This window comes from Caretta caretta, chromosome 5, assembly GCF_965140235.1.
Source record: "Caretta caretta isolate rCarCar2 chromosome 5, rCarCar1.hap1, whole genome shotgun sequence".
In the NCBI taxonomy this organism is placed as follows: Eukaryota; Metazoa; Chordata; order Testudines; family Cheloniidae; genus Caretta; species Caretta caretta.
This window is the reverse complement of record NC_134210.1, coordinates 122830575-122845378: the sequence shown is the minus strand read 5'-3', so window position 1 is coordinate 122845378 and position 14804 is coordinate 122830575. Positions and strand designations below refer to the sequence as shown.

General features: G+C 42.5%; 1 protein-coding gene across 5 annotated transcripts in view; it reads left to right on the top strand.

Annotated features, from left to right (window-relative positions):
• The window catches only part of PALM2AKAP2 (PALM2 and AKAP2 fusion), a 388058-nt gene that overhangs the window by 177152 nt on the left and 196102 nt on the right, over window positions 1-14804 (top strand). For 4 of the 5 annotated variants that reach the window (XM_048849554.2, XM_048849553.2, XM_048849551.2 and 1 more), the window contains exons 6-7: window positions 5351-5452; window positions 10291-10992. In XM_048849554.2, coding sequence (XP_048705511.2) covers window positions 5351-5452; window positions 10291-10992 — 804 coding nt within the window. The remainder of the gene's footprint in view (window positions 1-5350; window positions 5453-10290; window positions 10993-14804) is intronic. The other variant, XM_048849555.2, reaches the window with a different exon arrangement.

Genomic DNA, 14804 nt, shown 5'->3' with positions numbered 1-14804 from the left:
AAAAGAGGGGCTGAGGTGCTCCAGTGCTCGAGGCCCATGAACTGGCAGGACCTTGATTAAGTGAGATATGCCCAGAGGATCCAGGCAAGTGACCCATGCCGCAGAGTCCATAAACCAGAGAATAAATTGGTCTGTGCTCATGTTTTTTCCATCTGAGACACTGGCTGTTGAGCATCTTCCTTTTTATTCAGATGTCAGAAAAGTGACTATATAAAAATGATTCATGGATCAGAGAGAAGCCAGGTTGAATTGGAAGATGGAAAAAGTCATATTTTTATTTCTAAATGACCATTTTTGAACTCTACGTCAATGAAGCAAATAAACATCGCTCCCATGTGGTCACTTTCCACAGCGTAACTGCACTTTGACTGACTGCTTCAGATCCCCCAGTGAGAGGAAGCAGAATGGCAATGACTAGGCTGGGGACAGCAGGCCTGTCACATGCTGACTCTTACCTCCTCACACTACAGCCAGTTTGCAGCATATCAGTGCTCTGGTGGCACATCACAGACAAAGAGCTGACAAGCCTTTCATTTAAACATGTCATGAGATGTGCTACAAAATACATCAGCTATCCCTGCACAAAACCGCACTGGACAGCGACGACACAGTATAGTGCTGGGCTGTATGGATACTGTGATTCCATCACTCTCTGTTAGGCTAGGATTACAGAGAGCAATTACTAAGTATAAACCATATTCACATCTGGTGTGACTCCTTGAACTGGAGTTACATCAGGGATGAGCTTGACCCTAGTATCTCTTGGCCGTACATGTTTTTTCTAAGCTCATTGCAGGCCGTTGTCTTAACCAATAGAACAGTAAGCACAATGGCAGTGACGCTATGGGTTTTGCAAGTTACCGTTAATAAACGGAATGATTGAGAAGATGCTACTAGACTGGACATGAAGTATGAAGAGACAAGGAAACACACTGGGCCAAATTCATTGCTGGCATAATTCCATTGGCTTCAGAGGAGTTTGATTAAGAATGAACATGGCCTGCAAAAATGTAATAGATTTAAGGCATGTCTACACTGTCGCTTAAGTCGATCTAACTTACTTCGCTCAGGGGTGTGAAAAAGACACCCTCCTGAGCGACGCAAGTTACAGCGACCTAAGTGCTGTCCACTCAAGCGCTATGTCAGTGGGAGACACTCTCCAGCCGACACAGTTTCTGCCTCTCGTGGAGTTGATTATGCCGACAGGCGCACGCTCTGTCTTCGGCATAGAACATCTTCACCCGGCGTGCTACAGTGAAGCAGGTGCACCAGTATAGCGCTTCTAGTGTAGACCTGCCCATAGGCACAAGCCTGTGGGTGGATTAAACATGAATCCGAGTTTGTCTGGCAAAACGACAGTCCTGTAAACCCGACTCATACCGTGTTCCTCACATAGAGATGCTTGGAAAAGATAGAGCAGACTCCATTACTGTTCCCTCTGCCCTGTTCACAGGCAGAGGTCTAAAACCAAATTGGCAAGATGCCACAGAGATCTTCAAAAGAGCAGAGTGTGGATTTTTGTTATCTTTAGCTCATCCCTCCTGTTTATTACTTTTCAGCTGTAGAATTTTTTTTATTAATCTCTTTATTGGCTCCATTCCCATTAAAATGTCTGAATGCCACATTTACAGTAACATTGGTCACTCAGCTATAGCCCCAAACCAAAGCTTAATGAAATCCAGGCCTTTCAGCCAAACTTGATTTTTTAATCCTTTTGGAATCTGGACATAAATATACACCCTGTGGACCAGATTCTGATCTCCATTACATATGTGTCTATCCAGTCTAGCTGCATGGAGTTGCTCTCGATGTATCTATGTGTGCCAGTTCTACTCCATGGAATTCTAGAGGGTTGCACGGGTATAACTGTGAACGGACTTTGGGCCCCAGGGCCAGAATTTTCAGAAGAGCTCTGCTCGCATTTAGGCACCAAAATAAGCAGCCAGATTTTCAAAAGCGCTCATGGTGTTGGGGAGGTCCTAATGTGAACATCTAGTCACAGGTATATCCATAGGAGCTGCATTTTTGTAACTCTAGCCTAATTTACGTGCCTTCATGAGTGCTGAGCTCGTTTGCAAGCCTAGACCTATTTCTGGGTACTGAGCCCTTGAAAATCTGCCCTGAGCTCTTTGGAAATGTGGCCCTATATGTTTTCCTAAGCATTCATTTGGTTGATGGCGTGGAAAATGCCATAATCCTAAAATTTAATCTGTTTTAAGGAACCCACGATGCCAGGGCACCAATTTTAAGAATGTTTTAAAGAGTCATAACAAACCAAAAGGAGAAAGCAAAATATCCAAATCCACTTAAAGAAACAAATGGATTCATATCTTTCCACTTATGCACTGTAGCACCTTTTATCTGAACAAACATTAACTAAACCTCAGAACACCCCTGCGAAGTAGGTCAATTGTGTCCATTGTAAAGATGCTGAGTAAAATGCTAGGTAGAGAGAGGTTGAGGGATGTGACCAAGGTCAGACAGTAAGGTGGCAGCAATTCTATAACAACATCATTCTTTTCATCTTCAGTTTGTTTTAGGAACATGGGTTCCATCCACACGGGCAATTCCTATGGTCTATCTCAGATGGTGGCCAGCACCACCTACTTCGGAGGAAGGAGTAAGAACCCCAGAGTAGCAGATGTGGATAATCTGCCTGCCACATTAGGTCTCATCCTTGTCTTTGGGAGTTAGAGCTTGGCTTAAGCCCTGACACACAGTGTTTAATATCCATTCCATATAATATAAACATTTTAACCTAGCTCACCTTCATAGCACCCTATCATTAAGGTAATTATTGTTCCCTTTTTAAAGATGGGGAAAGCAGAGCAAAGAAATGAAGTGACTCGCCCAAGGCCCGAGAGAGATTTATTGTCAGAGAAGGAAATGCAACGCAGATGTCCTGGTACCCAGTTTCTGTTCCAACCAGACCCTCCATAGTCTGGTTGAACAACTATTTATTGGATTTCCATTGCTTCCAGACCAAACTGCTTCATGTCCTGGCACGTGGAAAGAGCCAGCAGTTCTGCGTGTGGCAGACAGATTTCAGAAACGTGCTGATGCAGATTCCCAGAATAACCGCACAGAGGAACTGTACCCGTGTCTCACCAAAGGCAAGAAACCTTGTAAAAGAGAGAGCAGCTGTTACTGTCCATTGCTCAGTGAGCTGTGTCTTAAATAATTGTTTCTCTCAGGCCTTATTGCAGCAAAACAAAAAAGCTTTCAGAAGGTGCTATGCATTTAAAACAAAAAAGTCCAGTTCCTGAGGTTTACGCTTGCCCACTGAGGTGTGAAATAAAGAATATTTCCCAAACCCAGCCCTTGCTTTCAAAGGCACTTGGTACAAATCACATCTATGTGTTTCCATGAGGAATATGGGTTCTGCAGTGGTGACAGATGCTGGATTGGCAGCATTAGGTAATACTGTCCTCCATTTACACCCACAGCGGATACAGCATGAGCAGTGGCAATGGAAGTTTTCTCACTCAATTAAGGTGCCTCAGCCAAGAGATGGAGGAAGACTTCCAGGCTGTCAAATCCATAGTACTCGCCCAGGATTAGAATTCACCACTTGTGCAGCTTTACTGATAGTAGCAGTGGTGGAGACTCTAGTGTAGACCAGGCTCCGGCCTTTTTACCACCATGTCATGGATAACGGGTCCTGACTTTCCTCGCACACACCCTGCTGTTCCCCCTCCCCCGCAGCCTCAGTGCACTGCACCACCAGCTCTCTGGCCCGCCACTCCTGCCGGGCAGCACAGGTGGCGTGGCTGGCTCCGGCTGGGCAGCGGGGCTGTGAGCTCCTGCTGCTCTGAGCAGCATGGTGAGGGGGTGGATAAGGGGCAGAGGGTCCTGGGGAGTGGACAGGGGACAGGGAGCAGGGGGCAATTGGATGGGGTGGAGGTTCGGGGGTGGGGGGTCAGGGGATGGGGAACGGAGGGGTTGGATAGGTGTGGGAGTCCCGGGGGGGGCTGTCAGGGCATGGGGGTGTGGATAGGGGTCGGGGCAGTCAGGGCCCAGGGAGCAGGGGGGGTTGGATGGGGGTGGGGTCCTGGGGGGCAGTTAGGGGCAAGGGTCCCGGGAGGGGGTGGTCTGGGGACAAGGAGCAGAGGGGGTTGGATGGGTCGGGAGTTCTGAGTGGGTGGATAGGGGGTGGGGGCCAGGCTGTTTGGGGAGGCACAGCCTTCCCTACCCCAGCCCTCCATACAGTTTTGTAACGCCGATGTGGCCCTCGGGCCAAAAAGTGTGTTCACCCCTGCACTAGACTATAGGATTTCCAGGGATCAATGCAGTGATAGGCAGATTGAGGCAAACACCTGTGCCTGGAAATATGGAGTTGATTTAACAAACCAAAGGAAATACTCCTTGTGATCATACTTCAGTATTGCTTCAGAAATCAAAATCTAGTCTTTCTTCTTCTGCCTAGCATGCAAACATCTTGAATAATTACTTTGTCTTGTGTGTTTAACCTGGAAACAAGTTCCTAGAGCAGGAGACTGAGAGCTCCTGACTCTACCATGGCTGGTAGCACGACCTTGGGCAAGTCACTTAACCTATCTGTGTGTAATTTAGGAATCGGTAAGTATTTCCCTTAGTCTACCTCCCAGCACTGCTGTTGTGAGTCTTAGTCAATATTTGTTGACCACTTTCAAGTCCCTTTTCAACAAGATACTGAATCATGTGCCCATTCGTAAGCATGTGAGTAGTTCTACTAAAGTTAATGCTTAAAGTTAGGCTCCTATTGACTCAGGGCGAGAGGGCTTTGGATGAAAGGTGGCACTGTGGAACTGCAAGGTATTCTATTCCCACCGAATGTCAAGTAAGCATGGGATCAACCAGCATGGAGACAGTATTTCCCTTACATGTTAAACTTCAGCCAAATGTCAGCTCACCAACCTATAAAACACAAAAGTAATATGCCAAATAACTGATATAAAGGAGCTGGCCTGTCATGCCATTTGATCACTCAGTTACCTCCAGAGTTTTTAAACTTCATTTTATATGAGTATTTCTCTATAAAACATCCTTTATTCTACCCATTACACGGGGTTCATTCTGTTGTTGAGGTCACTGACCTGATAAAATCCAGAAGCGCCTGACAAATAGTTTGATGTGTGCAACTGACACAAAGTTTGAGTCATCTGGACATGTTCCCTCCTACCTCAGCTAGTCTGCTGAACACCAGTCACATGACTGTGACTTGGCACTTTGTTTACTTTGATCCAATTATCCAGTACAAAGCTCTGATGTCTATTGTTTGGGTTGATAAGTTAACACTCTGCTGTCTAAGCAATGAAGCCACTCGGGCTCATAACATTATCTAACTGTATTTTCTGTTCTCTGACACCAGATGCAGTAAATTACATTTACTCCCAGATCCCCGAACTCCCAACCCTCTATTCACGAACAGCAGAGCCAGTTCCTGGGTGGGACGGATCAAGCAGGGTACCTGGTAAGTCGCAAGGAGATCTGTATTCTATTAGCAATCCAGTAGACACAAACTTCTGTTTATTTATAGATCTATATTAACCTTAACGGGACTGGTGCCCAGATATAGTTTAAATGCCACGTGATTTTTATTCTGTGAATACGTCAAGGCTCTTTGAACAGCAGCGAGCAATTTCAAAGTCATTTATTTATATTACATACTTCGTGAGTCCTAAAAAGCAGCATTGCACACTTGGCAGATATCTTTTTAATGGAGGCGTTAAATAAGCTTGATTCTCTCTCCATCTCTGCTGATGTAAATGTATGGAATCTAGGCCATGATAATAACACCTTTCCTGCACCCACACAACTTCCATTGAGATGAATGAGACACACACAAACACAACCCACTATGTGTGTAAAACCTTACAGAACAGAAAGAAGCTGTTTATTTCAGTACAATGCTTAAGTCTTTAGGGGGCAATAAAAGATGTTACACGCCTTTGGGTTTCAGGCTGAGGTTACAGAATTTCAGCCTCAATGTATTGCTAAACTGGAGCAATTCATGAGCAAGATCCTAAATGTTGATTTTATTTATATTTTCAATACTGTTCTATTCAAAACCATATGCTGCATGCATTAATGCCAACATGCCGCTCGGTACGTCATTGCCATCACAGAGTAGCAATAACGAAAGATTGTACGTTGGCATTCCAGTTATTTCATGCAGCAAGAGCGTGTGTCGATTTGAGGTGCTATCCACAAATGGGGACACTTCATCTGATTGAGTTCCTCTTTGCAAGGCGCCCAGACAGCACATCCCAGTGCTAAATCTGACCTGCGTTAGACAGAAATTGATACATCCCATTTGCCTGTGTGTTTCTAGCTCCATTGTGTCAAAAACACGAAAAGAGTCATCTCTGCTGTCCTCCATAACATAACCCAAAAGCTCGGCCTGCTTGTGTATTTCTTTGATAACTGGACTCCATGCACTGAAACAGCTTAACGGATAGGGCAAGCAGCACATACAGTCAAAGACTATTTAACATAAGCTTTGTTTTATTGCATGATTAAAGGTTGTTGAGAACATCTTTTTAAAAAGTGACAGACTTGATAGCCATGTTTTAAAGGCCATGTAACAGGTAGAAACAGTACTCCATAAGATGTACTCTGGGATGTTGTTCTTATGAAATACTAAATCAGGTTACATTGTAATTAGACTTGTACAGAAAGTGTACTTACAGTAATGCAGGCTCTCGTCTTCAGATACTTTTGTACTTTCAACGCTTCACTATCAACCAATTTCCAGCCGTATTAATAAGTCGTGCTTTTTGCTGTTTGACAAGAACTGCAAAGACAAAAATTAATCACATGCTTTATTTTTCAACAACTTTTGGAGGTATTATACTAGATTCCCATTTCATCCGCAAATAGATTAACAAAAGCAAAGATTAGCAAATTTCTCCTGTTCTGCTTTTCCCATGGCAATACATTTCAGCAAGGATCTGCTTATAAAGGGTCCAACTGTGGAATATTTGTTTATATCAATGTGCATTTACTCATAGGAGTAATTTTAATCAAGTCATTGGCACTACTTCTGTGAGTAAGAGCTAACTAATGTAAGAGTCCCAGGTGTAACATTCTGAAATCAATACTTAACAATGACAATAAGCTCCCAAGTCAGTGTCTTAATACTTAAGGGTATAACCACATCTATGTTAACTTTCTAACACAGATGAGCAGTGGGAAAACAGTTCCTTCCTTCCTTCCAACTAGTTTTGAAACTCTGACCCTAAATGCCTAGGAGATCATTGTACATCAAGAGTGGACATCTGGACAAAGGGATGCATCTTGCAACTCTTTCTACATGTGGACAAGTCGGTACTTATTTGTATTTCTGGAGTCCTTATTCCAAAAGTGTGGAGCCTCTGAGTCCTGCAAGGTCAGATACAGATGCGGGCACCAGTCCTCAAGCGTTCCATAGGAGCAACTCCCATTGACTTCATTTGGGTGTTCCGCAGATGGAAACCTTGAAAAATCACACCCCTGGTCTGCATTAAACAATATGAACTGCCTCACAGCTTAAACAGAAACACCATTTGAAAATGGCAGCAACTTTTACATTACTGAGGGCTGAAGTGTTTGGTCACTAGGAGCCTGAGTGTTTCAGAGTGGTCGGGTGACTTTCCCGATATCAGAAACCAAGTCAGGGCAGAACCAGGACTGGAACCCTGAGGTTCTGACTCCTAGCCCCAGGCCCTAGCCCCTAGATGACACTTCCTCACAGAAATCACAGGCAAAAACAAGCAAGCTCCTGTGCAGTAAGAGTGGGGTTCTTCTTCTCTTGTTTAATCATCTTAATGTCTCTGTATCTTGGATTTAAGGTTCAAGTAACAACTATTTAGATGAGACTTTAGAAACACGAGTCTCAGAGATCCCAAAATGGGGACAACCCAAACGACAGAAACATGCTACTTGTCATGTATTACCCCGAATGATACACGTGGAGACTCTAAAACCAATCAGTCAATTAAATAGCAACAAAGAATACAAACCAAGGTTCTGCTTTAAATGCTCAGAGCTAACTGCCGCCCAGCCCTCTGCTGTACTTGTACACAAGTGCAGGAAGCTATTGTAGGGGCCTCTTATTCCACACATCCAGTCATGGCACAAGCAGCAGGGCATGATCCCTGAACGACATTGTGGGCAAATGAATAGGACCACACTGCACTCCTCCTGCTTGGAGAAGCAGTGAAGTGCACTCCACAGCAGGTCCCCTTGGCATGCACGCTAATCTAGCAATTCATAAGGGCACCAACCGGGTAGAGACAGGCAGTCATGCTTTTTCCTGTCAATAAGCTATAGGAATTCCTGTTTCAGACAGATGTCTTGCTTACCTGCTGGGCACTGGACAGAAAGGTGAACTTGGAAGGCAGCAGGCTGGTGAGCCACTAATTGCCTGACTCAAGGGGTCCCATGTAGCAGGAGCAAGAACTAGCAGCCCCTCCCCACCCCCTTAAATTCAGCTCTTGTCTTTGTGAGCAAAAGCATGGGGGAACTCAAGAAGAGGGTGGGAGAAAACTGACCAAGCACTGAGGTGTAAATCAGTACATAGAAACAAATAAAATGGGACTGTCCCACTTTTTAAAGTCAGCAGGGATATCGAAAACCTTCACTGTGGCTGCTCAGAATTTTGCTGGCTGGAATCTCAGATGCATGGTGCATAGCTCCAAGCATCTTAAAAGTGTTTAACGCAGAAGTGGATTTCTCTAGATAGGCAGAGAGGTCCATTATGCACAATATTATATGCTCCCTATGCTTATGACAGAGTTTGGCCCTAGGAAGCGACACATAAGCTTGATAATATGGTGAGGGAGTAGGGAGAATTGAAACCTCACTGGGGTAATTTTAATATTACCACTATTTTCAAGAAAAATCTATATGGATGGTATTGAATAGCCCTCCTAGAAAATGCAGCACTGCTAATAGACAGTGTAACAATTTACATGGGGTTGGGGTTTTTTTTGTATTCACCAATAAGTAACGGTCTCCCCTAGTAAGAGAAATCCTCATAATTTTGTTGTGGTCCACTGAATTGGAATTTTCATGAGACAGTGTGGTAAGTTTCACAACAGCTGGCGACAACTCCCACCATGGCGACTGCAATTAATTGTGTGTTCGTACCTTCTAAGGAGACAAAATGTTTTCATCTTTATATAAGGAGCACTTAAATAGACAGTTACATTCGGACAAGCTGAGAGACCTTTACAATTGTACCTTGAAAATTGAGCTCTAGAGTTTGCACCACGATCTTAGAATGAAGGATAAGTTGTGTGCGGGCTGCCTGTCTACCCCACTGCGTGGTGATCACAATGCTCTTGTTGTTACTGCACCTTTCTTAACTCTTTCATGTCGGGGAATGTTTTCCTTGTTAGTCTGGAATTCAGGTGCGTCTATTACCTATTATCTTTATTTGGTCCAGTTTTGAAATCAAGTTCACCCCTATACTGTCTCCCCTTTGAAAACAATCTTTAGGAGCCCATAAGAAGAATCAGCTTGGGTATGTCTATGCTTTTGAGAGAGAGAGAGAGAGAGAGAGATACTTTTCATTAAGATTAAAACGTTAAAAACACACCTTACTTCCTTAAGTTCTTACTGATCCAGTGGACAGAGGGCTGGACGGGAAGCCAGGAAATCAGCGTTCTGTTCTTAGTTCTGCCATTGACCTGCAGTGTGAGCTGGGTGTGTCATTTATGTGATCTGTGCCTCATCTGCGTAGCAGGGGATAATGATAACTACCAAGCTTTGTAAAGTGCTTTGAGAGCTATGGATGAAAGGCATTTGTAGGAGTAAATATTCAGTAATAAAACAAGCTGTCAGGGGCATTTTATTCCTTCCCAAACAAAATTTGCTAACAGCTGTTTATGGGCTGGATGGTAGGAGCGGGAGAACGTCAGGAGCTTTGAGATCAATTCTTCTTGGAACCTGAGGCAAGCACAAAGATGAAAGGTTGTGGTAGACCTGCATGTTGTCATCTCATTTTGTCAAAAGTACACCATGAGCCCACTTAACCTAAATGATCTTCACGCTTCTAATTGACCAGAACCACTTCTGCACAGATTTAGTTGGAAGAGTATCTCTAGTTTACAGCAGGCATGCCTAGCATCCAGTTACATAAAGTACGGTATTGTAATAACCAGTTCTGTTCGCAGTATGCACCTCACGTCTAACGTAGAATGCTTGGCTCTTTAGAAATAGCTTCATAGGAAACGGGCACAGTAGTTTTCTCTGTCTGTTTGGCAATTAACAGTTCACTGGCTTTTTTTGTTGTAACATGCACTTCCTCTCTTGTTTTCATTCAAGCTTTGTACGCCATGGAAATTAATGTGGAGAAAGACAAACAGACCGGAGAGACCAAGATTCTCTCTGCCTCGCCTATTGGCCCAGAGGGGACCCATCAAAGAGGATTCAAAGTCTATGATGATGGTACCAAGGTAGTCTATGAGGTTCACTCTGGAAGCACAGTGGTAGAAAATGGAGTTCATAAATTAAGCTCAAAGGATGTAGGTGAACTTATACAGAAAGCTGGACAATCAAGTGTAAGAGGAGAGTATGAAATGACTGTGTCAGCCAGGAATGTGATAGCAGATGGAAACCTTAGCCATGTGAAGGAACAAATGCTCTTCAAAGAGGCAAAATTAGAAATGGTACATACACCTAGCAAGGGGAATTCTGGGAATCCTCAACACCAAGCAAAAATCTCTGGAGATGAAGTCCCAGAGGCCAGCATGGATCAACCAGTGACAATGATTTTTATGGGTTACCAAAACATCGATGATGAAGAGGAGACAAAAAAAGTGCTGGGCTATGATGAAACTATCAAGGCAGAACTGGTCCTCATAGATGAAGATGATGAGAAGTCCTTGCGCGAGAAGACCGTGACTGACGTATCTACCATGGATGGAAATGCAGCCGAACTGGTCTCCGGAAGGCCTGTGTCTGACACAACAGAGCCCTCCTCTCCAGAGGGGAAAGAAGAAAGTCTGCCCATGGAACCAGTCCCAGGTACACAAAAGAAAAGGCGATGTCAGTGCTGTATGATCATGTGACCGCTTCTTCCTTCCCTGTTCTGAGCAGCACCTGCTCCATCACTTCCTTAGACCTCACTGTACTTCTAACTGCAATACTGTGAACTGGAAGTGAATGCCTCCATTGCCTTGCAGATGGGTTGCTTTGATTTCTAGTTCTTTAGGAAGATGCACACACAAATATTATTTTCCCACCAAACATACTGTTTGTTTTTTAGTTTTTAGAGTGAGAGAGAAATGGGAAAGTGAACAAATGCTTTCATATTTATTTGATTTTATATAAATATATATATAAAGAGAACACTTTTTATATTTTACTTTATATATCCGGCAGGTTTGATCAGATTCCCGGTGTTTTGTGGGAGTCTGAATTTCACAGTAGCCAGGTATGAGAGCCTTAAAAAAATCATATTTTAACATTATTTTATAGATTTTTTTGGGGGGGTGGAAGGAGCCATAGATCATTTTATCATTTTAATTTGCTAAAACTCAGACACACCTTCTCAAAATGTTTGCATAATTTTGTTTTATATTAACTTTGGAGTTCACTTTGTGGTGTCAAAAGATGCCATAGGCTATTTCTGCTTATTGGTAAAACCAAAAGTGGACCTTAATTATTCTTTCTACCAAATCACAAATGATGATTTTGCCTTATGTAAATCTTCCAGATTACAGTATTGTGCATCTACTTTATCTCCTTAAATTACAGTGGAAATTACCTTGACATCAAAAACATCCAGCTGTCACCACAAGTGAAATGTAGTTACTGATTTAATTACTTGCCTTTCAGTAACTCTTCCTATGTTTATTTATGAGATTTTTCAGCTGATCACCGGCATATGAGAGATACTATTTTTATGTTTCCTTCGAACATGAAACATTTTACTGTCTGATCTTGCTCCCAGTGAAGTCAGTGGCAAAGCACCCGTGGACCTCAATGGGAGAAAGTGCGGGTTCTCACTTCGTACTTCCTTTCAAAGAAGCATTTCTCGATACGTATAATCAAAGTAAACCTATACTTGTACAGACCTAGGACCCAATCAACCGTCCATACTCAGGCAAGGTTCCCATGGAAATACATTGGAGCTTTACTTGAGTAGATATTTCAGAAGGAAGGATTATGTTGATTAGGCCAAGATTTCCAAAAGTGTCTAGTGATTTTGGATGCCTCATTTTTGGGGGGCGGGGTGCGTGTGCTCTATTTGAGGCCCCTTAAAGCAGCTTGATTTTCAAAAACTGTTCACCTGCCCTCTGAAAATTCAGACCCTTCTCAAGCATCTCAAATAGAGAATTGAAAACACTGATGCATCCAAAATCACTAATTGGTTCGAAAAGTCTTGGCTTTTAGATTCCACTCTCTACAGTGGAAAAGAAGTCAACTTTTTCATGGCAAGACCATGGCCCTGATTCTGACCTAACTTTCACTGGTTTTACACCAGTGTAACTCCATTGACTTCAGGGGAGCTACTCCTGATTTACCCCAGTACAAGCGAGAGCAAAAGTAGCACCTATAATTTTTGGTGGTTAAATATTTTCAATCATGATGATTATGTCAAAGTATCTTTGAAATTACGAGACTTCCCCCCAAAATAAAAGAAGGGGAAAAAAGAAAAAACGACCAAACCCCCCCCCCCCCCCTCTTTCCAGGCTGAGGTGGCTTCTATGATATTTCTACTCTTTCTTGGATGGTGTTTTTACTGCATTAACTATTTGTTCTAAACATCTGATTAAACAGTTCTTGCTCTGAACTCTTTTCTTTCTGTGCCAGTAAGAAACACTTGTTTGTGGTAGCTATTATATGAGACATACAAAAAAAAGGAAAGGAAAGGAAAAGAAAAGAAAAAAAGGGACTGCTTATGCTATTCCAGTTAGCCATTAATGGCAAACCTGTTACGTAACCTTTCACAGCTATCCAGTTGACCCTTAGTGAAAGGCAAGTGGAGACTAGCAAATGATAGCCACATACACATGACTCCCGCTGAAATCATACTAGCTGACATATTCACTGCTGGTACTGGGAATATACCACAGGCCTGATGTAAAGTTTGTTGGACGCCCATTAACCTCAGTGAGTACATGGATCATAACCTAATTGAATTGTTGGAATTCTGCAAAGTATTACTCCAGATTTCCATCAAGCTTGCATGATTAACAGGTCATTTTTATCAGAAAAAAAGTTGTGGTGATCCCATGGTTACATCAGCATGACTGGTGGCTAACTTTTCTGTCCTGGAAACCTTACAGCTTCATTTTTCAGAGGTGCTAATCATTCTCAAGTCTCACTAGGAACTCATATAGGCTGTCCTTATACCTCCCTGCAGGCATCTTTAGTCACATGCTCCCTCATCACATGATCCTCCTGTGCCCATTACCTGGGAAGTGATTCCCTTGAAAGTCCAGACACACTGGGACATGCATGTACCCCAGGTCTAGTGCATTGTCATAATCACATAGAATCATTAGAATATCAGGGCTGGAAGGGACCTCAGGAGGTCATCTAGTCCATAGTCAGTGGGAGCTACAGGTATATAAGAAATAGAGAAGTGAGTCTTTATTGGTTAGAAGCAGAGCACAAGCCTTAGACTTTTCTTTCTCATACTGCCAAAAAGCTATTCTTCAGTTATTGCCAACTAATATTTAATGCCCCTAAAAGCCAGTTGTGTTGCATTCATTCGTGTGGACATCGTGGTTAATGGGCCAGTGTTAAAGTAGAAAAGCCATGGCTTTTCTGTAGATAATTTAGAAGGGTTTTTTACTTCTGGACCAAAACTGGTTCCCTGTCTGAGGGGAATAAAGAAGAAAAAAGAAAAAGAGAAAAAAATGTTCCCTCTAAACTCATAGGGCCAGATCTTCAGCTATACCGATTTACCCCAGCTGGCCCTAATATTTTTAGTTCTTAGCATTGTCTTATTTAGCAAATCTCACAACATCATCTGGATGTTAGATTTTTCATTTTAAGCTCTTTTCATTAAACTGCAGCCTATATTGAGAAGTAAAACACGTTAACATAGGCTAATGAATGTAAATAGGGTTTCCATGGCTTCTTCGAGCTTCAGACGAGGTTTATTTCCCTCCACCCCTAGATATTCTGTAGCCTGCGGAAATATGTGCACAATCAGACACAGAGCAAAGGGTCCACTTTATGAAAGAAGCAGAGATATATTTCATCTTGAGACTTCATAAGGATCATGATGGGAGTTTTCTGTTTTGTTTTAAACAAGCTCCCTGTCTCTGGTTAACTTAAGAAGCTTGTGTTCATTTTCAATTTCAGCACGAAAAGATATTTACAAACAAACAAACAGTGTTGGAAATGGTTCTGTGACAACATTTTGCCACAATAAACTGTTTGCCTTAACTTTTGTAAGAAAAACAAAAAACCATACTAACTTTCCAGTGTGTCTTTTCCTAGGCTGAGAAAAAAGACAAAACCAACAAACAAAAAAATCGCCTGTGAAACTCTTTTATATTTTATATTTTCTAAATTTCTACAGATTTACTTTTCATGTCATGCCTAGTTTTCATCAAGGGACTATTGTCTGGCAAATCACTGCAACTTTTTTTAAAAACGAAGAAAAAACATACAAAATCATGGAACACATTATTCTTAGTGGCCAGGCAATTCCTTTAATTATAAGGACATCAATACAGAAAGGAAAGAATTACAGGGTTGTTTTCTTTTTTTATTTCCTGTGGCTGATGTACTGTATGCTATATGTTTACAGAACTCTTCTGGTCTGCCTTTGTGATGTTATCTAAATGAATGACAAAAGAGGCAAGATGTGCCATTTG